Source organism: Protopterus annectens, chromosome 1.part2 (genome assembly GCF_019279795.1).
Source record: "Protopterus annectens isolate FY-2018-M chromosome 1.part2, PAN1.0, whole genome shotgun sequence".
In the NCBI taxonomy this organism is placed as follows: domain Eukaryota; kingdom Metazoa; phylum Chordata; order Ceratodontiformes; family Protopteridae; genus Protopterus; species Protopterus annectens.
Window position 1 is genome coordinate 821182825 of NC_056727.1, and position 25051 is coordinate 821207875.

Genomic DNA, 25051 nt, shown 5'->3' on the forward strand with positions numbered 1-25051 from the left:
AGCAATTTCTTATCCAGTATAAGTTTTTCCTGATCTGACAAAGATGAAAGCACAAATCCAAATAAAGTTTCTTTAAACAAATACTGCCTCGTGGTGGTTATTTCAAGGATTTGAAGGGATTTAATGAAAACTTTGGAATTTCCGGATAGAACCTACGATTCACTCGCCTTCCTGAACCACAACCTGCTCTTGAGCTGCTCCCTTTAGCATTTATTCAGTTAAAAACTAATAAGTAGGAAATTGTGACTCACTTGTTTTTCAAATACCTCTTTGAAGTTCCGTACATACTCATATTGATCCACCAGGCAGAATTTCAAGTGCTGCAACACATTTTTTTAAATAATTTGGATATCTGATTTCTATTTGCACCATCATCATACATATACCCTCCACTAAATGATGCGTTAGAAAACATGCTTACATTAAAACCATCTCAACAGCGAGGAAAGACCGAAATCTGTGTTAATTATATTTCATGCCTTACTAGTATTCCACAACTACAATGTCTGGATCTCAGAGCTTTATTGTTGAAATATGTTAAACACTTACTGCCAAATCTTCTATTAGGTTATCTTCGAAGAAATGCTCCTCTGTTTCAATCCATGACTTTGCATACCCTTGCAAGAACAAGTTGACAGCCCGATGCCTAGAGATTCAAGTTAGTAACATACTTATTATATATTACATTTGAAACAGTAATCAGAATCATTCGCTGTGATACAGATTGTTCAATTTCATTCTTTTAATACGATAAAAGTGTGTGTGTGTGTGTGTGTGTGTGTGTGTGTGTGTGTGTGTGTGTGTGTGTGTGTGTGTGTGTGTGTGTGTGTGCATGCGCGTGCGTGTATGTGTGTCTCTTTCTCTCTCATATCCATTTGACTATAGCGACGCACACTTTGTACTAGTTGCAAATGAATGATTCCTTTTTGAAAACACAGAAATGTCACAAGTGCACACCAATATCACTGTATACATCAAGACAATCAATCACCTTAAGTAGAATTTGATTTTGCTCAGATCATTTTGTCCTGCTCATTGCTAAGGGTAGGTGTGATCAGTTTATTTAGTCATTGCTATTCTATAGGGCTATTACCCAACTGGAAGGCATACCACATTCAAAACTAAGGACTGCAAAATAAAATTCATAGCAACATTAACTGCACATTTAAACAGGCGTATTGAATGTAACTAAATGCTCTTCTTCATTGACAAAAAAAACAAAGGTTCCTGATTTCTAAACCTTTAAAACAACAGCTAATTATTGTTCATGTTAATGCACATGTATGTACCTTACATACCAAAATAATACAAGCTTCTTTATTTCAGTTGCCCAAGAAATGCAGCTTCTAATCATAACATTTTGCATGTTAGGAAATATTTCCTGACCACAGAAATGACTTTCATTGAAGTACAATTCATTATGGAAACAAACCAAAATAAAACTTCAACATCAACAATTTCATGCATACCTCATTCTGCCATTAAAATAAATGGTACACATGAGCTCATATGTAAAATATGAATGGTACCTCTTAAATGTAACATGTAAGAGTAATGGGTCATCTTACAAGGGTAATGCAGCCTACAAGTTTCATATTCTAAGCTATATATCCATTGAAGTACAGCTGGAGAGTGAGTAGGTGCTTATTGCCAGAATTACCATAAGACAAATGTATATGGATGTCAAGTTGCAGCTACTTTCTTGTTTAACCTCAGTAGCATTTACTTCATAAGTTAAAGCTTGCTCTCTTACTTTCCTACATGTACTTCTAATGTGAATATTATAAAGTTGTGATATCACATCATCTTCCTCAGATTATTAGTCTTCTTCTTCCAGCTTTTTCTCAGTTAGGGGTCACCACAGCGGATCACCTGTCCGCTCATGATTGGCAGTGGAGTTTTACAGTGTCAAGTTGCCAGCCCGGTGCCCAACCTTCCACAGAAGGCACACACATGCACACTCACACCTAGGGCCAATTTAGAGTGTCCAATCCACCTACAGTATGTCTTTGGGATGTGGGAGGAAACCTGAGCACCAGGAGGAAGCCCACACAACCACAGGGAGGACATGCAGACTCCACACAGAAGGCACCCCAGCCAGGAATCGAACTGGAGAACCTCTTGCTGTGAGGCGGCAATGCTAACCGCTGCACCACCGTGGCTGTCATTATCAGTAATCTTTGAAAATGCATAATTAAATGCAAACATTCCCAACAAGGTCCCTGATTTTGTGAGGCATTGTGTGTATCAAGGTGAAACTCCAGGACACAATGAACATGAACTGAGATGCAGTGCTATATGCTGATAGGATTTATACAAACACAAAAGAAGCTTGAATACTGGCAAAAAAAACAAAAACAAACAAAAACAACCTCCAGTTGAAAGTCAGTAGACTGATAATTCTCCCATTTGCCTTTAGATGTGTGTGTGTGTGTCTGTGTGTGTGTGTGTGTGTGTGTGTGTGTGTGTGTGTGTGTGTGTGTGTGTGTGTGTTTTGTGTCCTGTACCTACTGAGAGTGAGAGCAGGGACAACCTCTGTCTACCACAGGACTACAAAGAGTACAGAATGAATGAATGAATAACTGCATACCTGAAATGTGAAATAATACATTTTGCAAGAATTTTTTTCAGGAAATATTTTTTAAGATAGCACATTTCTTTTCTGCTTGAGCACATTACATAAAACACATACTGATTATCCCTGTAGTCTTTCCAGAATGTGACTGCAATTTTACATATTACATCATTTTATAGACTATGGCATGTAGCAAAACTGACTGTATCAAAGTGAAATCTCACGAGCAAAATTATAACTATTCAAAAATACAATGGACTCCAGGTCAATTAAAAAAAATGTAAAACTGTTCTTGTTGAGCCATCTAAACCAAGACTGGCTGCACCACCACATGGCTCCCTAACCTAAATAGGCATTTCTGAGATTGTACCAGCTCAGAGGTGGGATATGCAACAACCATGGATAAACAGGTCTCTTTTTGCTAAAGCCTTTTTTGCAAAGACAGGTTGGAAGAAAACATCATTTGTGGCTAACAAATGGACACTGCACTTTAAAGCTATGATGTGCAGAGTACATGCAACCATTGTTAAAATATATATAGCAAACAAAAATAGTGTAGCATGAACACAGGTTAACTTTGGCATACTTGTATAGATATGCAAAACCAACTGTAAAATAGCATTAAACAGGGCTATTCAACTGGCTAACTGTACTGTAAACTACAATTGCAAATGACAGTTAAAATTTTCAAATTTGTTGTCTAGATTAAAACTTTAGTAAAACAATTCAGCTTGTGGAAACAAATTTAAGAAAAAAATGCCTCTAGTTCAAAACAACATATTATGTTAAAGGATACTAAGAATTGTTATTATCAGATAGAAACACTGCAGCCATAATTATTTAATACAACTGTATGACTGGCATAAACTACAAATCCACATCTTCACTGTATGACTGTATGTGTGTGTGTATATATATATATATGTATATATATATATATATATATATATATATATATATATATATATAGTAACGTGAATGTTCATTATACAGAAAGGCTATTGTCACTTTCTGGTGTCTGTGGAGTTTTTCAAATGAAAGGAGGATAGTTACAACAACTTATTAAAAAATAAAGATAAGAAATACCCTTTTAAATGAGTTTGATGTGTAATGTTAGTAATCACTGACTGGCTATGGGTAGAGCAGGATTTACTTACTACCAGCAAAGTCTACCTTTATGGGCTTCCCTCTCGTGGGTAAACTGTGCCACTCCCATGGGTGAATCATGATAAAGATTATTATTATTATAATTATGATATAGCAAAACTGTTCCTCCAATACCCAGATGTTAGATGACTTACAGCTCTCACTGATACAGCTTTCTCTCTGGATTTCCTCTTCACCAGTCCCGAACCCCTCTGCCCTTGAGATGCAACAAGCAAATTTAGTGTTATCATAGACTCTGTAGAGCACACAAATCCTTCTGTCCTACCAGTTTTCATTAAAATCTGTTTTCCCAGCTTCAAGCTGCTTCTATCAGCCTATCAATTTCAACATTCATTATAAGAATGCATGTTTTACCAAACCTCTGTAATAATTTCATATTTAAAGGTTTCATTCATATCCCCACTAGTTGCTCACTGATTGACTATGAGTTGAGCCTACCCAATTCATATATGCAAGATTTCCCCTCCAGGCAGGAGCACATAGGACATTCTGTCTTAGGCAGTTTATAGTGATCCAGAATCTTCTACAGAGGTGTCATCCATATATACAGATCTCCAGATAACATCTCAATTAGGAGTTAAAGACTAACAGAATTCTTATAACTGACAGTACTGCTGATTTTAGAATATTTCTAAGTCTAATTTACACACACACACACACACACACACACACACACACACACACACACACACACACACACACACACACACACACAAAATTATGTCCATATGGAAGAAGTGAAAAAAAATACAACACAGTACTATTATTTATAAATTGAAAAAATTCAACAAGATCTTTTTGACTACATCTCTATGTAAAAAAAAAAAACGACACTAAATCACCTATAAAAATGCCCTTTGGGGAAAAACATTATTTTTAAAGAAATACTTCTGTTCAGTATCAAACTTACATAAATGTGTGTCATTATTGCTCCAATTGCAACTCTTCTGACCTGTTGGTAATACTTATTTTTAAATATAAACAAAATATTAATAAAAAATATATATATTTCTTCTAAAGCTTTGACTGCATTTCAGATTTTGGTACTTTTAAAGGGTCTTTCATTTATTCCAGCATCTAAAGCTGATTTTACTGACACTGTACTGTCTTTAAAGGTGCTTGCTCATGACATAATGCTAAAAAGCATATTTGCAGATGCCTGTTTGTTTAAGAGACCTAGTACATTTGTTTCGGCTTTAGATCTGCTGCCTGAAGCATTTTGTAAAACCTGTGAGAAAGGCTTGTTATTAGGTTTATGATGAAAGGCATATGTACACATACATCATGTGCCCAGAGCTATGCCAGTTTGGTAATGGCTCATTGTGGGAGAATACATGCATTCTTAATGGTAATAAGTATCCAGGTTTTATTAAGCTTTTTAGGAGATTTGTTAGTGATGCTTTCTTTTGCTTTTGACAGGACCGGTGGATATGTTAGATGAATTTATGGCTTATTTATATGGCACAACTACGTTTTTGGAGTTTACTAAGAAACATTCTTCGTCTGTTATGGATTTTTTTTAGATGTCAGAATAATAAGAGGTGAGGATAAGGTCTTCCATACCAGATTATATAGGAAAAACTTGTTGGAAGAACAATATTTTGAAGAGAGAGAGCATGCATCCCACACATATTTTTTAAAAATGTTCTTAGAGGGCAAGTGATGAGAATTTCCAGATTGGATGGTGGAGATAGTGATTTTAATTCAGACATGGTGACATTATGTAATGCGTTTGTGGAGGGGGGCTATAAGAAAAAGGAAGTAGAGAGCATGATGGTTGATGTTAGAACATTGAGGGGTGATCGTGCCTGTCCCTATTATTATGAACCCCTTGATTTAAGAGGAAATCGCCAGTCCATTAATGCTAGACAGACTACTTTAGTTCTAACTTACTCCAGCAATGTTGATATGATTGGCCAAGTAGTGAAGAAGAATTTGTCTACTCTTGTATCAGACAATAGAATAAAGGATAGAGTAGGGGGAATGTCCATGATTCTATTTTAAGAATAGGAAGTGCCTGAGGATGAAGCTCTATTATGGTACTGGAGGTTATTTAGATATGACTGATTTTTCAGGTAAGGTCCCTTGCCAGAAGTGTAACTTTTGTGCATATACCGATAGGGCAAACTATTTTAAACATCCTGTTTTATGTAAATATTTTTACTTTAAGGTTGATGCTAGTTGTCTTTCTAAAGATTTAGTTTATCTGATACATTGTGTCTCATGCTCATCCTTCTATGTTGGGATGATGAATAGGACACTGAAAGAATGCATTGGAAGCATGTGGAAGCCATATGGATATGTTAGATGAATTTATGGCTTATTTATATGGCACAACTACGTTTTTGGAGTTTACTAAGAAACATTCTTCATCTGTTATGGATTTTTTTTAGATGTCAGAATAATAAGAGGTGAGGATAAGGTCTTCCATACCAGATTATATAGGAAAAACTTGTTGGAAAAACTTGCTAAGCATGTCGTTGATAGTGATGTTACCCACTGAATTTAGTTTTTGGTGATTGAATGATTACAGAAGGATCTACAGCTTGGCGATTTTAAAAATAAAACAGAACAGTGAGGGGCTCACTGGATTAGTAGGTTGCAGGCTGACAAGCCTCCAGGGCTGAACAGGAAGGTTACTTTAAAACCTTTCCACAAAGCACATAGTTTGTTTAAGTAATAGTTTAGATTTTATGAATGGAATGACATCACTTATCCTATTGTGATTGGTTGGAGATGAGACATGTGATTTTGAAATGTTAACTTGTTACTATTTAAGCTCTGAAAGAGTTTTTATGAATGTATAGGTTCATAGGTTCATAGGTTAGTACTAGGCTAACTGCCCTTGCGAGCCATTTCAAGCCTAGCCAATTATCCCCTGTGAGATTCAAACCCTGTACCCTGTGCTTGTAAGGCAAACACCTTAACCATTAGGCCACCCTCCCCATTGCCTGAAGAAGCGTCATTATTGGTGAGAAAGCACTAACCGATTAAAGTTTTACAAACCGCTTGCTATGTTCAGTCTGTATTGTTATTTTTCATTCATAAAAAATATTGCTGAACACATTTATGGATGAATCTAATTCTAAAATCAGTACTACTGTTAAGTTATATGAATTCAGTAATAAACAACAATTTGGTAGTGTATTAGCATGCATCCTAGAAGTCTTATAAAAATATAATTTAAGGTGAATGATACAGAATCCAGGACTTAATGATAGATGATTCAAAGAAGGGTGAGCTGTTAGTGTCCTTAGAGAATAGATTTGTTAGGTGAGATATCAAAGTAAATCTAAGTAACTTGGTTAATGAAGTTGTTACATGGGATGGGTGGATTCCTGAAGGTACTTTGACATAGTCACTTCCATGTACACATTTTGATAACCTATTTGGTATTCATTAAGGGCCTAACAAGTGCTGCACAGTGATCTGTGTAAGTCTGGCTACATGGCCATGCTGAATGCTAATGAGGCAGTCAAAGGAACAGGCTTAAGCTAATTATCCATATGCACTCTTCCCCACAATCACTTCCAGGAAGGCTTCTACATGCTGAAAGATTCAACAAATGAAAAGGACACGTACATCAGCACAGCTACCACCACCATGACATGGCAGTGAACATAACAACCAAACATGACCGTGGCACAGGGATCAGGGGTGGGGGAGCCACTAAACACCAGGAATAGCAGTACCATTAAGTGCCATAACAACATGGACATCAGTATGGTACTCAGGGGCAGGGAAGCCACTAGACACAAGGGTAACACTAGCATTAAGTGCCATAACAGCATGGACATCAGTATGGCAATCAGGGGCTGGGAAGCCACTAACAGTAGGGTAACACTACCATTAAGTGCCATAATGGCACAGATATCAGTATGGTGACTGTGGGGTGGGGGGAGTCCCTGGACACTGGGGACTTCTCAATGGTTAAGTGCCATAATGGCATTGACTCCATGAAGGAGACTGGAGGTGGGGGGAAACACTAGACAGCAGGGATTTCTACTTTTAATTGTATAGGGATTGGGGTTGGAGGAAACACATAGCATGGGATTCTACCAATGTGCCGTAATGGCACTTAACTATTACAATGATGGGGGGGGGGCATGTTAGGATTAAAGGCTTGGGGACTGTGTAATATGTGTGCATATGTGACTGAGTGTGTGTGTGTGTGTGTGTGTGTGTGTGTGTGTGTGTGTGTGTGTGTGTGTGTGTGCGTGTGTGTGTGTGTGTGTGTGTGTGTGTGTGTGTGTGTGTGCATGTGTGGTGTGCGTATGCGTGTGTGTGTGTGTGTGTGTGTGTGTGCGCGTGTGTGCATGTGTGTGCATGTGTGGTGTGCGTATGCGTGTGTGTGTGTGTGCGCGCGCGTGTGTGTGTGTGTGTGTGTGTGTGTGTGTGTGTGTGTGTGTGTGTGTGTGTGTGTGTGTGTGCATGCGCTCCCTTATCTTTGAATGTATACGTGTGTGGGAAGGAGAGTGATTGTAGGGGGAATGCCAATGCCTACATGAGCTGCAGTTTACTAGTGCAATGTCAGAGTAGCAACTGCACTTCTTAGACATGCAAATTAGCTGATAATAAAGTCTTCCTTATCATGGTTAATATGTGTCTGAATTGCAAAATACTGCATTGTGGTAGCAAGGCATATGGCTTGCACAATGTTGTTTAATTCATGGGGTAGCATTAGGATATTATTTTAGGACTTAATCCTGGAGCTCACAAGAATAGCACATCTGGTTTGTGAACTACAAAGGCAATGACCCATATAGTAGATGGAGTGGGCATAAAAACTATTATTATGAATAAATGGAGAATTTTTAATGTTACTGCTGTAGTCCAGTAGATGATAGGTGAAGAACGGTGGGGGGACGGTCATTATGGATAGTTTAGTCTACCAAGGTAAAATGTATGACATTCTTCATGACCATCAGAAATACACCTCTGCCTCCTTGAACGAAATTAACATCTCTTACCACAAGATTGATCTAGTTGTTCAGGACCTATTAGATCAGGAGGTTATTGATTTTCCAGTCTACACCTTCCTTTCAAACCCAGATCCCAGGATACCATCTATTTTTGGGATTCCCAAGGTGCACAAAGACCCCATTGACCCACCTTTAAGGCCCATAGTAGCCTCCCAAGGTTCTAAGACACATCCTATATCCAAATTCTTGGATTGGAAATTGAAAGAGCTATGGGGTAGGGAAGAGTACATTCTTAAAGATTCCTGGGCCTTTTTGCGTCGTGTAACACCAGAATTATTTGTACCTAATTTGGTATTTCTAACCATTGACGTGGTGGATCTTTTTTCTGTTATTCCCCACGAATTAGGTCTCGAATGGTTAGAGGAGGCCCTTTGGGAATGCCCCAATATTACTAACAATGATGTGCATGCCATCACTGAATTAATGGGAGCAGTTTTAAAGAACAATTTTGTGTTCTTTTCTGGGGAATATTTCCATCAAGTGACAGGTGTGTCAATGGGGGCCAATTGTGCACCTACTTTTGCTGATATTATTATGTACATTTGGGAAAAGAAATTTATCCTGGATAGCCCTTTTTCCAAATCTTGGAACTTCTATGTTCGATTCCTTGATGATGTTTGTATCTTTTGGACGGGCCCCGTGGGTGATATAGTGAAATTTATTCAGTACATCCATACCACCACTAATTTTTTAAAGTTTACACATCACATTTTCCAACACAGTGTAAACTATTTGGATGTAACACTTACCATGGTTGATGGTGGGTTTAAATCTAGCATCTATCGTAAACCCACATTCTCCAATGGTTATTTACATTATCAGAGTTCCCACCCTAATTTTCAAAAAAGGGGGATACTTAAGGGACAATACGTTCGCATTTCCAGGATGACCTCCCTAGATGTGGATTATCAGCAGGAATGTGGCATATTACAAAAATTATTTTTAGAAAGGGGTTACCCTGTATCACTGATTAAGGCCGTTGAAGAGGAGGTTACTTCGGCTAGGTCATCCAGATTTGCTCCCATATTGGGTAGGTCTGGTGTTAACATCTCAGATAGTTTTACAACTAATAAAACTGACCAGTTTGCAAGTAGTTTTACCTTCATTACACAGTTTAGTGGAAACGCCTCCCACATAAGAAGTATTGTGGAAAAGGAATGGGGCACATTCAAGGAGTTGACCGACCTGGATACCTTCAAGGGTAAGGATGTTAAAACCGTGTTTAGGAGGGGTATAAACATCAAAAAAACCCTAGAGCAACAACATGTTTCCACCTTGCATTCCAGACCCAATGTAGGGGTTTTCAAGTGTGGTCATTGTTCCTCCTGTAAGTATATACTTCAGGCCAGTCATGTGTTTTTGGAAAGTAGAGGTAGGGACATCAAGGTCAGGGGTCACTATAATTGCAAGACTGGTGGTTTGGTTTACCTGGCCATATGCCAACAATGTCCAGCGTTTTACGTTGGCAAAACCGAAAGGTTATTTTCTAGGCGTATTTATGAGCACATTTATGATATTTCTAAGTGCAAAAACACCAGTGCCTTGTATAAACACACCACCACATGCAATAATGCTAAGTTTTTGTTTTTTGTTTTGGAGGTGGTTCCAAAGGACATCATGGGGGGCCCATGGGAGGCACGCCTGGCCCGCAAAGAAACGTACTGGCAGATTTTGTTGGAGGCCAACAGATCCCCTGGCCTTAATGAATCCATTTCGATTGTTCCGTATTTAAAAATTAAGGCACAATATATTTAGATAAATTGTGCCCAAGTTGTTTTTATTGTTTTTATTATTTCGTATTATTCATTCTTTGATTATACTAGTAAATGAACATTGTTATGTGTTTATGAATTTTATAAGTCATTTCAAAATAATTTTTTAGGTTAGTTTTTTATTTAATAACTTGGTTTTTGGTTATTGTGGACTAGGATGCATTTGACATATTATAATGTATTTTGGTACCTTCATTTGTTGGAAAATGTTTTTTATCAAGTCCTTTTGACTTTAAATATTTTAATAATGATTTATCAATTAATCAATTAGTGTTTTGGCTATAGTATTTAAACTAGTTGAATGCAGGATCTTGTTGTATCTGATGAAGTCTTTTCAATAGACGAAAACGTGTGTGGAGTGTATTTCTGGAGTATTTTTGACACGTTAATAAAATCTGTTTGGATATTTTGCCTGATTGTGAGCTCTACTGCCTAAACTACTGGACTGGTGTGGCTGCTTTCTCTGTTGAGGTCCGTAATGGCACTTAACTATTACAATGATGGGGGGGGGGCATGTTAGGATTAAAGGCTTGGGGACTGTGTAATATGTGTGCATATGTGACTGAGTGTGTGTGTGTGTGTGTGTGTGTGTGTGTGTGCGTGTGTGCGTGTGTGCGTGTGTGTGTGTGTGTGTGTGTGTGTGTGTGTGTGTGTGTGTGTGTGCATGTGTGGTATGCGTGTGTGTGTGTGTGTGTGTGTGTGTGTGTGTGTGTGTGTGTGTGTGCGCGTGTGTGCATGTGTGTGCATGTGTGGTGTGCGTATGCGTGTGTGTGTGCGTGTGTGTGTGTGTGTGTGTGTGTGTGTGTGTGTGTGTGTGTGTGTGTGTGTGTGTGTGTGTGTGTGTGTGTGTGTGTGTGCATGCGCTCCCTTATCTTTGAATGTATACGTGTGTGGGAAGGAGAGTGATTGTAGGGGGAATGCCAATGCCTACATGAGCTGCAGTTTACTAGTGCAATGTCAGAGTAGCAACTGCACTTCTTAGACATGCAAATTAGCTGATAATAAAGTCTTCCTTATCATGGTTAATATGTGTCTGAATTGCAAAATACTGCATTGTGGCAGCAAGGCATATGGCTTGCACAATGTTGTTTAATTCATGGGGTAGCATTAGGATATTATTTTAGGACTTAATCCTGGAGCTCACAAGAATAGCACATCTGGTTTGTGAACTACAAAGGCAATGACCCATATAGTAGATGGAGTGGGCATAAAAACTATTATTATGAATAAATGGAGAATTTTTAATGTTACTGCTGTAGTCCAGTAGATGATAGGTGAAGAACAACTATTTACTAGTAAAGATATGAAATTCTTAGTGACTACTTTGAAAGTAAAAAAAAAAGATGAGAACTGAAAAGAAAAATTTGGAAGAAAAGCTTTTTTAAAATATATGTCATGTAGTATGTGTAAGTGTACCAGATTCCAGCAATTTTTACTATTAATATCAAACTATTCTCCCCCTGTTTTTTTGTTTTCTTTACATGTGGGTCAGAGTTCATTGTATATGTGGCAGTGTTATCTTCCTGCAATTGTTTATGTTGAAGAACAGAGAGAAAGGTGAGAAATGAGATATGTAAACAAGTGTATGCTACAAAAATAAAAATGTATTAAATACACTTTGCAAATATAGTACAAAATGATTAAGTTTCGAAAAGCTTTTGCTCTTTGTATTAGACCATGTAACAGAAGATTCCATATATGGGAACGGGAAAGTTATTTTAGAGTTAAAGGAATATAAACCAGTATAAACTGGCGTTATAAAAATGACCCCAAACCATAGTAATGATACAGTCCCACTCACATTTTAAACACCATTAACTAAAAAAGAAATGAAGAACACAGTTTCAGCTGTGTACATAGACTTATCAAAGGCATCTGACAGAGTCCTATTCAAAACTTATCCAAACTCTGAATAACATTAGAATACACTCAGACACATGCACATGGTTCACCATTTCCTTGAATAGAAGAGCTCAGCATGTAAAATAGAATAATTCATTTTCTGAATACCTATCTGTAACTTTCAGTGTTACCCAAATTTCCATAGAAAGCCCACTTATGGTCTACTTCAAAATATTGAAGACCTACAACAGTGAATCCCAAATCATCTAGACGACAATATTGCAACCTCACTTATGCAAACGGTCACATCATCGAAAATGACATCCAGGAAAGGAACTACAACTATGTGGTAAACCTGGAGGTATTTCCCCTTTTTCCCACTATAGTGTGATCTCAGAGTTGGTATATTTAGTTAGGGGGTGTGGGGGGCACCATCTCTCACATCTGGGGGTGTGGGGGGCTTTGTCCTGCACTTCGGTGGGTTTTAAATGCTTCATTGTCTGTATGTTGCCCTGGTGGCCAAATGGTTAGTTTCCCAGTGAATGTTTTCGCTGGTTTCAAGTTTCGAGTAAGTGAAGTTTCGTTATTTTGGTCTCGATGATTTGGGATTCTCTGATGTGGGTCTTCAATATAACATCAGTAACCTGCACTTGACTAGTGGCAAATCAATAATTATCCATTATGCAGATGATTTCACTGTCATTTGTTCTGCCTACTCACCTGCGTAACTCCAAACAACAGCTCAAGAGTTTTATACAACCACTGAAAACTATCACATCATCTCCCACCTACTCCTAAATGAAAAACAAACAAACAAAAAAATTACATTATTCACCCCCAAGCTGCAGGATGACCTTAGAAAAAGCTTTGCTATCAATTTCTCACAAAATATCCAGATTGAAATAGTCACCACCACCACCATCACCACCACTAAGCTCCTTGGAGTTACAATTGATGAGCATTTTAAGTTTTATCACCATATTCATAACATGATTAATAAAACTAATCAAAAGCTGGTGCTTCTTTATCATGCCAGACAATTCCTGAACCAAAGTTCCAATTTAACCATTGCTTCTGCATTCCTGCTTTCCCATCTACTTTATGCTTCCGCAACATTAACAAATCTTAACACTACCTTACTAAGTAAGTTAGAATAGTGAGTGCTATAATAAAGCTGTTAACATTGCTACTAGTTTTCCCAACAGTATTCTCCACTGCATTCCTCTTCAAAAGATCCAGTGGATGAAGATTTCCAATCTCTTAAAATTTGGTCAACTAAAAAGGCACGCAAAATTCTATATCACGCAGAGAAATGCAATCCCTAACAAAGTTTTGTCTGAGTCCTAATAACTTCACATTGCTTGTCTAACTTAGTAAACAATGGCTTGTACTTGGGTTTGTAACTAGTGATTAGCAATTCTTTGCTAATTTTAAAGTTCAGATCCTTAATTTCATCCACTGTGCCTGCCATTTGCTGCTCATTATGTTTTATTTGGCTATTTGGAGTATGCAATGACCACAAGGGCCCTTTTGAGCCAGGTCTGAATGATTTTTTTTTGTAATCCACCAATTAGTGTTGGAATGTTGTTATTTATGGGATGTCACACTGTCTAGATGATTAAGCACTAAAGAAGGCTTGTTTAGCCAAAACTGTTATGTTGTAATTGGAACAGTTTTTGGCATTTTGCACTTTTGTGAATCGGTGCTGTATTTTCCCCACTGTGGATGACTGCTGGCTATTGGAGTCAACCCCTTTAACCCTAGACATGCATCCCAAATCTCAGACAAGTTCTGGTACCCTTGATAAGGGTAAGGAAGGGCCTGGGAGATGAGCCATTTACAAGCAGGGGCCTGGCAGATGAACCATTTACAGGTTATCTGTGTCCATTAGAGACATAGGTGCCAAGCCAGGGATGAATTTCCTTTTCCCCAACCAACTGTCCAAGATACACTTGAATTGGGCTATGCAGGAACTCTGCTTCACATGGATGGGAGCCTGTTCCAGAGACAAGGACCTCTCTGGGATACATACCTGTCTCTACAGGAAGTCCTATTTATATCACAGGCAAGGTTTAAGTCTTTAGAAAAAGGAATTCTGGTGCATCTTGAATTTTGTTTGCTTTGCAGAAATGCAGGAGGTCCATCAGAGTATGGTCTGACAATGCCTTGTATGCCAAGCATAGATCTCTCCTCACAAGCCTCAGAAGCCTGTAGGAGACAGAATACAGGATAGGGCCTTGAGGCAGTCTGCATAGAACATGTTACTTACTCTATTAGTGAGGAATCCCTGTGGACATTTCAGTTGTTGGATATCCCCAGTCAGGTACATACCAAAGGGGTCTTTGTACTCAATGACAGGGCTGATGAATGCCGAATACAGTGGAACAATAACTTCCTTGGACCTAGATGTCACACCTTTGCTTATAAGTTATCCAGCATGTTTCCATCTGTCTGGTTGACACATAAATTTGTGAAAATATTTCTTTAAATATTTTTGAGCTACAATGGCCTTGATTCCAAAAGACCACTCACTTATACTGAGAGCACGTGTTTTGGAATGTGGTCCTCGCAGTAGGGCAGTTTACAGATAGTCCTTACACTAACGTAAATCATTTACACTGAGAGCAGGTCTTTCAGAATCAGGGCAGACTTGCACTAAGAACAACTCTTTTGGAATGGGGCCCAATGCATTTTATGTCTGCATATTCAATATTTCATTCTTTTTATGTTATCATTTGTCAACATGGTAAACCCAGTAGATAAACACTTTGTAATGCAAGTAGTAAAGTTCCCCCAATTTATGTTTGAGTGCTGTTTTCTCAAATAACAAAAAGAACCAGCATTTGGTGAAAAAAGTAAAAAAAATTCAATTCATGTAGGGTAGCCCTTGCCCCCATAAACCCATGACAGCTGAGAATCACTCACTTGGCAATAGCAATACATGTGCTGACATCACAATTTGAATATATTCTGAAAGTGGCTTCTCAAATTTTGCTCACAGTAATTCTCTTTTATACTCAGCAGAAAACAATAGGATGTTATGTGATCCGATCTCGCCTACATTCTGAAAGATGGGTTCGGAGCCGATACCTCGGCTCCGACTCGGCACGCTTATGCTATAGAGCGAGGCCTCTTATTGGCTGAGCTTTCTTTATCCCAGGATGCACCACCACTAATCCCCCAGATCTCGTTTGCCATTTACAGAGCTTGGACGTGGTCTCAACATTGGCTGGGCTAAGTACTATATTAATAGTATCTTTTCCTGTCAGAAATTTTCTTTTTTTCAACCCAAAAGCTGTTTTAACAGCTATTATTTGTGTATGCGTGTGTTTCTTGGTGATTTATTGATTTTTACTTGAAATTTCCTGTCAGAGAAGATTCCTTTCAGTCAGAGGGGCCTTCACTGTTCTAACTGCTTTATTGGTTGTGTGTGGGTCAAGTACCCATTTGAGTTAAAGGATCTTGACCCTCCTTGCTTTCTTTCTTTCTTTTTTTCTTACTGTAAAAAAAAAAAAAAAAAAAAAGGGAAAAGTTTCTCTTTCAGTATTTATATATTGGTTGGCATATTTGTTGTACCTGTATCCTAAGCTGTTTAAAATTTACTGTTGTTCCTGTTTTTTTACAACTATGTCTAAGGAACATAAACCATCCGGTTTTAAGAAGTGCACGAGGTGTGGATTTAAAATGTCTATTACGGACGACTACTCCTCGTGCGTCTATTGTCTTGGCGCCATACATTTCCAAGAATCCTGCAGTGTGTGCCATGCGTTTTCCTCTCGAGTCCTCCAGGAGAGAAAAAACAAATTAATCCTTAGAGGATTAATCAAGCCTTCTTTCGAGGAGGCTTTATCTTCCTCTCCTTCTTCTAAGAAGAGGAAAGCTTCGGCTCCGACCAGTCAGTCGGAGCCGACGGCTAAGAAAGGCAAGCAGACTTCTCCATCAGCTCCACGGACTTCGGAGCCGAGGTCGGAACGGTCTGCCTCGATGCCTCCTACCTCGACCCCTCTGGTTTCGGAGCCGAGGTCTGAAGCATCGAGAGGCGGGTCATCCTCATCGGCTCCACTGATATTGGAGCCGATAAGGGTCATCGGCTCAGACACTTCCCCCTTGGAGCCGAAGTCTTTATCGGAGCCGAGAGACATTTCGGTGAAGGCTTCCTCGGAGCCGATAATAGTGGAATCCTTTCGGAGTCGATCCCCAGGCCCTTCGGAGCCGATGGAGAAATCGGTTCGGGCCCAGTCGGTATCCTCGAGATCTTCCAGGATGTCTGATTCGGACATCGACAGGGTACTCCTTCGACTCTTCCAGTCTCCGGTGTTCCAAAAGATGGTTTCGGCTCCAGCCCATTTGGCTTCGGAGCCGATGGTCCACTCCCTTACAGTTCTTCCTCCTCCAACAGCTTCGGCACCGTTGGAGCGGGTGTTGGTGGAACCAGTGGAGGTGTTAGGGTCAGACCCGACCCTTGCTCCGACTCCGGCTCCTGGGTCAGAGTTCAGTGCACGGACTTCTTCCTTCGGCCCTAGGGGAGAGGCTTCGGGATTGATGCCTTCGGTCCCAAGTCTTCCTCTTGGTGCGTCGGCGGCGGGAGTACCGTCTACTGTAGTGGCCACGGAGGGGGGACCTTCCCAGGATTCTGGTGGTCCCGCCTTCAGGGCTATAAGGAGTGCTCTAGCCAAATCTTCTTTGGCCACCTCCACAGTTTCCCCGGCTCCTTCCCTACTCTTGGAGACTGGGTCGTTGGCAGTTCCCCTGTCAGCAGACAGCGGAGCCCCTGGGCCTCAGGTTACCCCTGCTGGGGTTTCTCCCCCTCTTGGTGGTCCTTCTGAAGCCTCTTCAGATGAACCTCCCAGGAAGAAAATGTGCAAGAGGAAGCACGTTGACTCCCCTGATGAGTCTTTGACATCTGACACCGATCTCGATGATGCAGAGGGGTCCCCCAAGTCGTCCTCGGATGATGTCTCCTTTGCAGACATCCTTGAAGCCCTAAAACAACGAGGTGGCTGGCAGTCCAAACCTCCCTCTGCTGATGAGTCGGTGTTCCTGAAGGCCTTCGGGGCTCAGCCCTCCGCCTCCTGGGTGTCTCCGCCCTTCGACGAGCTCTTGGATTTGATCTGTCGAAGGGCGTGGGAACACCCGGACTCTGTGGAACCGGTGCCAGCTCGTCCAAACAAATTTCTTTTAGCACCTCCAGATAGAGAGTTCCTCATGAAAGGTGTGGCTGTGGATGCTATGGTGGTGGCATCTGCTACACAGCAGGATGTAGCAGAGGCTTCTACGTCCATCCATCCTCCTAATAAGGAGTTTAGGAGCATGGATCGGTACGGCAAGCGCACCCTTAGTTCAGCGGCCTTTACTTTGAGGTCTCTGAACTACCTAACGCACTTTACAAGATTCCAGAGGGATCTGATTAAGGAGCTATCCGATACCCTCTTAGGTAACCTGCCTGAGGAGCTGGCCCAGACGGTTGGATCTCAGCTGGCTACGATGTCATCCATCTCGAACTCGTCCATGAGGCTCATCTCGTATGTGGCCGAGGGGGCGAGTAGAGCGGCAGGTACAGGCATTGCACTACGGAGGCAAGCCTGGCTTCGCCTGTGTCATTTTGCGGAGGCCTTCAAGTCTTCATTCGCCGACGCCCCATTTGATGGGTCCTCCCTGTTTGGCCCCAAGGTGAAAGACACACTTACCCGCTGTGAACAGGAGGGTAAGACTCTGACTGCCGTAGGGGCATGATTTTCCACTCCCTTTCGGCCTTATTCCAAGGCTAAAAGAGGAGGGAAGATGTGGTTCCGGAGATCGCAGAAGTCTTACTCCTCTCAGCAGGAAGGTTCCCCCTCCAGAGGCAGAGGAGGGGGAAATTCATCAGGAAGACGCCGTCCCAGAGGCGGCAGAGGCCCCCGCAACACTGGAGACCGCGAGTCCTTTAGTGGCTCCTCAACTTTTCATAGTCCCTGAGGGATTGCCTGGTTGCGCTGCTCCGGAGCCAGTTGGGGGTCGTTTTTTGAAGCACCTAAAGGCCTGGGAAAGGATCACTCAGGACCGATGGGTGCTTCGAATTATTGCCGGAGGTTACACCATCCCATTCTGTTGTCCCCCCCCCTCAGTCCAAAAGAATCCCGGACCCGCCACCCAGTCAACGGGATACCGCAGCCTTAGAAATTTCAAAACTGCTGCAAAAAGGAGCCATCCAACCGGTCCCCGCAGACCAGATCGGATTAGGGACTTACTCAAGATTCTTTTTAGTGCCAAAAAAGACCGGGGACTTGAGGCCCATTTTGGACCTAAGCAACTTAAACCATTCAGTCAAGAAGTCCAAGTTCCGAATGGTCACTTTTCAAACCATTCTCCCGTTGTTGGAGAAAGGTGTTTGGATGTGCTCCATAGACCTCAAGGACGCGTATTACCATATCAAAATACATCAAACGTCCAGGAGACACTTGCGCTTCAGCCTAGGAAGCAGTCATTTTCAGTTACGTGCGCTGCCCTTTGGTCTCACCACAGCCCCCAGGGTGTTCACCAAATGCTTGGCAGTAGTGACTGCTCACTTGAGGAGTCTAGGATTCCAGGTGTTTCCGTCTAGACGACTGGCTTCTAACTGCCACCTCAAAGCATCTACTTCTACAGAGCCTGCAGGCCACAACATCACTGGGCAATTCCCTAGGAATCACCTTCAATTGGCCAAAGTCTGTGTTACGGCCATCTCAAAGGATAAAATTCATAGGGGCAGAGATAGATTCAAATCAGATGCGGGTCTATCTACCTGCAGACAGAATTCAGATCATACAAAGTCAGGTTCGAGCCCTACTCCCCAAGTCCAAAGCCCCAGCCAGAATGGTCTTGCAACTATTGGGATCGATGTTTGCCACAGTTCTGCTAGTTCCCTTGGCAAGGTTACACATGAGAATCCTCCAGTGGCTTCTCTCAACTCAATGGTCCTTTCAGGAACTCCCTCTCAATCATCTAATATGGATCACAGAATCTTGCAGAAGAGACCTTCGCTGGTGGCTAGTGTCTTCCAATTTGGATCAGGGACGACCCTTTGCTCTTCCTCCTCCGGCAGCCACGTTGACCACGGACGCCTCCCAGACGGGGGGGGACCATTCCCTGGGCAGGTCAGTCCAGGGCAAATGGCATCCGGAAGAGACCTCTCTCCACATCAACATCCTAGAGATGAGAGCAGTACTCCTGTCCCTTCAAGCCCTTCACTGTTACCTCCCTCAGGGCGTAATTGCTGTTCACACGGACAACATGTCAGTTGTCTGGTACCTGAACAAGCAGGGAGGGACCAGATCCTATCCTCTTTGCAGAGAAGCGATGAGGGTCTGGGAATGGGCAATCTCAACCAATCGCTTCCTAGTGGCAACTCACATACCGGGCAAATCCAATGTCGTAGCCGACAGGTTGAGCAGGACCATTCTCTCTCCTCACGAATGGTCTCTGAACATAAATATTACAAGACAGATTTTCAGCGAATGGGGAGTTCCTTGTTGCGACCTCTTCGCGACTCCTCTGAATGCGAAGTGCAAGGATTTTTTCTCCCTATCCCCGGCTCCGGGGAAGAGCCCTATGGACGCGTTAGTCCATCCTTGGCCCACCGGCCTGCTTTATGCCTTCCCTCCAGTTCCGCTACTACCCAAGGTAATTCAGAAGGCTTCTCTCTTAGGGAGCAAGATGATCTTAATTGCTCCTTACTGGCCTCGTCAAGTCTGGTTTCCCTATCTTCGAAAACATGCTCTGGAAGGTCCATGGTTCCTGGACCAGATCCCAGACCTACTGACTCATCAGTCGGGACTACTACACCAGTCCCTACACACATTAAGATTGACGGCCTGGCTCCTCCTCTTCCAACCATAGTCAGGAGACATGCACTGGACCCAGAGGTAGTGCGCATATTGTCTTCAGCCCACAAGTCGACTACGAAGAAACTTTATTCTAGCAAATGGAAAAGATTTGCTATATGGGCTCAACTCCGGGCCTGGACCCCATTTCAACTCCCGTAGCAGAAGTACTCAAGTTCCTAACCTCTCTTTTCAACCAAGGCTCTTCTGTTTCTACCATCAAAGTACAATTGGCAGCAATTTCTAACTTTCATGAATCCATAGACCCACCTTTAATGAGCAACAGGTTGTGTAAGACCTTCTTGAAAGGTGCTGCTCTATTAAGACCTCCAGTTTCTCATCCTGCACCTCCATGGGATCTGGATATAGTATTACGTGCCTTGACTTCTTCGCCCTTTGAACTGGCAGCTACCTGTGATTTAAAGTTTCTATCATGGAAGACAGCTTTCCTAGTGGCAATTACTTCAGCCAGAAGGGTTTCAGAACTTCAAGCTTTGTCAGTAAAACCTCCGTATTTGGTTTTTCATCCAGACAGAGTTTCCCTCAGACCGAATCCTTCTTTTGTTCCTAAAGTCTGCTCTACTTTATGCTTACAACAGTCATTAGAGCTCCCAGTGTTTTTCCCAAAATACTCCAATGAAGCGGAATTTATTTTCCACACACTAGATGTCCATAGGCAGTTACGTTTTATTTGGATAGGACCAAACAGTCAAGGAATACAGATCAGTTGTTTGTGTCCTTTGCAGAAAACAAATTGGGCAACGCAGTCACAAAGGTCACTATTGCCAAATGGATCAGGGACTGTATTACTCAAGCTTATACTTTTTCTAACGAGGAGCTTTCCACCTCTGTCAAGGCTCATTCTACAAGGGCTATGGCTACTTCGGTAGCATTTCATTCTAAGCTTGCTATTGGTGACATTTGTGCTGCGGCTACATGGTCTTCCCCGCATACTTTCATTTCTCACTACAAATTAGATGTGGTATCTAGAGGACGAGCTTCATTTGGTTCCACAGTGCTCAGGAGTGTTTTCCAATGAGCCACCCGGGATTTAGGTGCTAGGGACGCTGTCTCATCTTTCAGAATGTAGGCGAGATCGGATCACATAACATCTTTTAGTTATGTACTCACCATAACTTCAGATGTTTGGGATCCATCTCACCTACATTCCTAATAACCCACCCTCCTTCCCCCTTCCTTGGAGATCAGAGGATATCAGAAGGTCCGAATCCTGTTGTTTCATCTTGAAACATCTAACAATGTTATATAAACAAGCTGTGCATGTGTGCATGAATGCGGACAAACAAGATCTGGGGGATTAGTGGTGGTGCATCCTGGGATAAAGAAAGCTCAGCCAATAAGAGGCCTCGCTCTATAGCATAAGCGTGCCGAGTCGGAGCCGAGGTATCGGCTCCGAACCCATCTTTCAGAATGTAGGCGAGATGGATCCCAAACATCTGAAGTTATGGTGAGTACATAACTAAAAGTTTCTTCATCCAGCAAATTGCAGAGATCATCATTGTAATACCATTAAAAAAGGCAAAATGGTTAATAACAGGGCTATTTTTCTTCTTATGACTATGACCTTTAAACTACTTAGGCACTAATAAGTAAATAAATTCAACTTGGGGAACTCATCCTACTCTTTGAGAGGTCAAGGTATAATGAAACATCTGAGGCTTCAATTGTATCACCCCATTTGCGAAAAAAAAAAAAAAAAAAAACTTAAAATATATAACCGGCCTGAATAAACAGTTCACTAAATGAAATCAACTCATTTAACAAGCTTTTTGCTTAATTAAAAACTGAAGATACACAGAATGCAACTCCATTTGCTTCGTGGATGTTGGACTGTGCTATTTTATTTATCAGTCACATTAAACTGTTGCCAGTACCATAGTTTCTTCAGCAATAAGTACTTTAATTGAAAGAAAGGATTCACTGATCAATGAATGAATCCCCATCATATTCAATTACATATACCAGCGCTCAGTGCATGTTTTTTCCATATACTTTCTATTCACATTGTTCATATTACACTTAACTGACTTTTGCTACTCAAATAACACTTTGCTTTACTCTTAAGATTTTTAAGCTACACTTAGTAGTCTCTTTGTTTATATTATTCTTCCAAGTACAATCAACTAACCCTTGCTAAACAATTAGCTCTCCCCAACACCAGAATATCTTTTCATCTGTTTTTATCCTATTCATTATTACATCTTAGTTCTTAATATTTTTTCCATTTTCCTTATATGTTATTTTCCTAAAACAGATAATCTGAAAAACATCTTTCAATTTACTGATTATGGTATACAATTATTATAAACTACATTATGGTGATACACCTATCTATGCTGAAAATGCTTCAGTAGGACTATAGTCACTTTAAAAATAACTAATGTGATTTGTTCCACACACTAGTTCTGTGCCTCTGCTTTGTTATCGAGCATACATTTGTAAACATTTTATTGCTTTTTTTTTGCTGCAGTTCTTTTCTGGTGCACATATCTGTTTGCTCATTTCTTTTGCTAGTTCAAAATCTCTTTGTTATGTGGCTACTGTAAATGCAAATCTGTTTGCTAGATGTTAACTTTTTCCATCTTTGCTTTAGAACATGGCTTATGGCTAAAAATGTCCTTTGACCAATCTATCTACTAGATCAACAAAGATTCATTAAATGCATCCATCCATTCCTCCGTCCATCCATCTATACATACATAGATACCTAAATATATAAGCAAATAAGTAATTCATAATAAATAAATATATGCCATTCATCAGCATGGTTTTATGAAAGCAAGGCCATCCCATACTAACTTGAGTGAGTTTTATGATCTAGTAACATTTGCGGTTGACCTGGGATTGGGACTTCTGGTTATATACCTAGATTTAACTAAGGCATTCAATATCTTGCCATTCTCTAAGATTTATGATACCGTAACTAAAAATGATTGTAATCCTTATTTGACAAATTGCAGTGTTAATTAGATGGCTAGAAGGAAACAAATAGCAGTCATTGATGGTTGTAGCTCTGATCTTATACTGATGTCTAGAGTCCCTGGGGGATAGACCTTGGGGCCATTGTTGTTTAATTAAGCAATAACCCACATCTGGGTGTGGGTAATGCTGGATTTACCCATGGTTGGTGTGGTTTGGTTATGAGGGTGAAGCCCAAGTGGCCAAACAAAGACAACCGTGGGTAAATCCAGCATTACCCACACCCAGAAGTGGGTTATTGCTATTATACAATATTATTTAAGAAAAAAAATACTTACTTTTCTTAAATAATGGCATTGTATAATGCCTCCGTGCTGCCCTTCCGCAGCTGTCTGGTATTCTGCGGCAGTTCTGATGTACTGCGCATGGGTATGCTTACGCAGTACATCAGAGCTGTGGGTGGAAACAACGGAGAAAGCAAGATCTCCGTTGCTTTGTACAAAGTGTCTCGCTATGTTAAAGTAGTTTAACATAGCAAGACAGCTTTAAAAAAAGCAACAGAGAATCTCCGTTGCTTTTTTTAAAGCTGTCTCGCTATGTTAAACCCATTTAACATAGCGAGACAGCTTTAAAAAAACCAACGGAGAAAGGAAGATCTCTGTTACTTTTTTTAAAGCTGTCTCACTATGTTAAACTCCTTTAACATAGCAAGACAGTTTCTAAAAAGCAATGGAGATCTTGCGTTCTCCGAGCTGTAAAAAAAAAAAAAGACTTATACTAATGGAAAAAGTCTGGGCAACTAGACCTTTTTCCATTAGTATAAGTCTGATTTACAACGTGCACGCTGACCAATCAGCGTGCACGTTTTGGAATATTAATGGGGGGTTGTTGTATAATATAGTTTTCTTTCCACTTTCCCTAACAAATATATATTTGGCATAATACAAATATATATTTGCGTTCTCCGAGCTGTAAAAAAAAAAAAGACTTATACTAATGGAAAAAGTCTGGGCAACTAGACCTTTTTCCATTAGTATAAGTCTGATTTACAACGTGCACGCTGACCAATCAGCGTGCACGTTTTGGAATATTAATGGGGGGTCGTTGTATAATATAGTTGTCTTTCCATTTTCCCTAACAAATATATATTTGGCATAATACATATGCCAATAATTGTAAACTTGGTTTTGCAATTACTGTTTCCAATGATTATTGTAAATCCAATGCCTTTTGTCAAATGTCTGTGTTTGGGACAGAAGTTATGGGATACAGATCAGTACAAATACACGCAATACTATGTTTTTCGGAAAAAAGATTCCAAGTGAACAATTGTTTCTTCAAGGTGCAGGTATCCAAGGTAAATATATACAATAACTTAGGTGTTTCTGTTGCTTCAAATTTTTGCTTTCCACATAAGCAGATTTAGTGGTCACAAAAGCTAACAAACAATTTGGAACCCTTTTCAAAACTGTCACATTAAGGGATACTATATATTTAATACAGTTATACAAAACATTTGTCAGACCTGTTTTGGAGTATAATAATGCATTTATTATCTTAATACTCAGTTGATCAGGTTAGAATCAATACAAAAAAGATTTACCGAAAGAATCAAATCTTTGTCAAATTTATGATTCAAAAACAAACATATGCCGTTTTATTCACCATTTGGTACCAGTATTTTAAAAGTAAGTTGATTTTGGCCTGTAAAGCTTTTAACGACTGTGTCTTGCTAGCCATCTTGAATTTAAGGAATATATTCTTCATGTTTATTTGTTTATTTTACATTTGTTTACCGGGATAGTCCTACTGGACACATATCCATTTTCAACGGAGGTCTGGGGAGAAAAGCTCCACATTCAGTACAGTAAAACAAATAGTTGTACAATATGATAACAATATGATCATCTATACAGAAGCAACAAAGTGACAGAT

The 25051-nt window shown here is 40.4% G+C and overlaps 1 protein-coding gene across 1 annotated transcript in view; it reads right to left on the bottom strand.

Moving 5' to 3' along the window:
• The window catches only part of RYR2 (ryanodine receptor 2), a 6224161-nt gene that overhangs the window by 1762759 nt on the left and 4436351 nt on the right, over positions 1-25051 (bottom strand). Inside the window, exon 76 of the mRNA XM_044059048.1 lies at positions 550-646. Coding sequence (XP_043914983.1) covers positions 550-646 — 97 coding nt within the window. The remainder of the gene's footprint in view (positions 1-549; positions 647-25051) is intronic.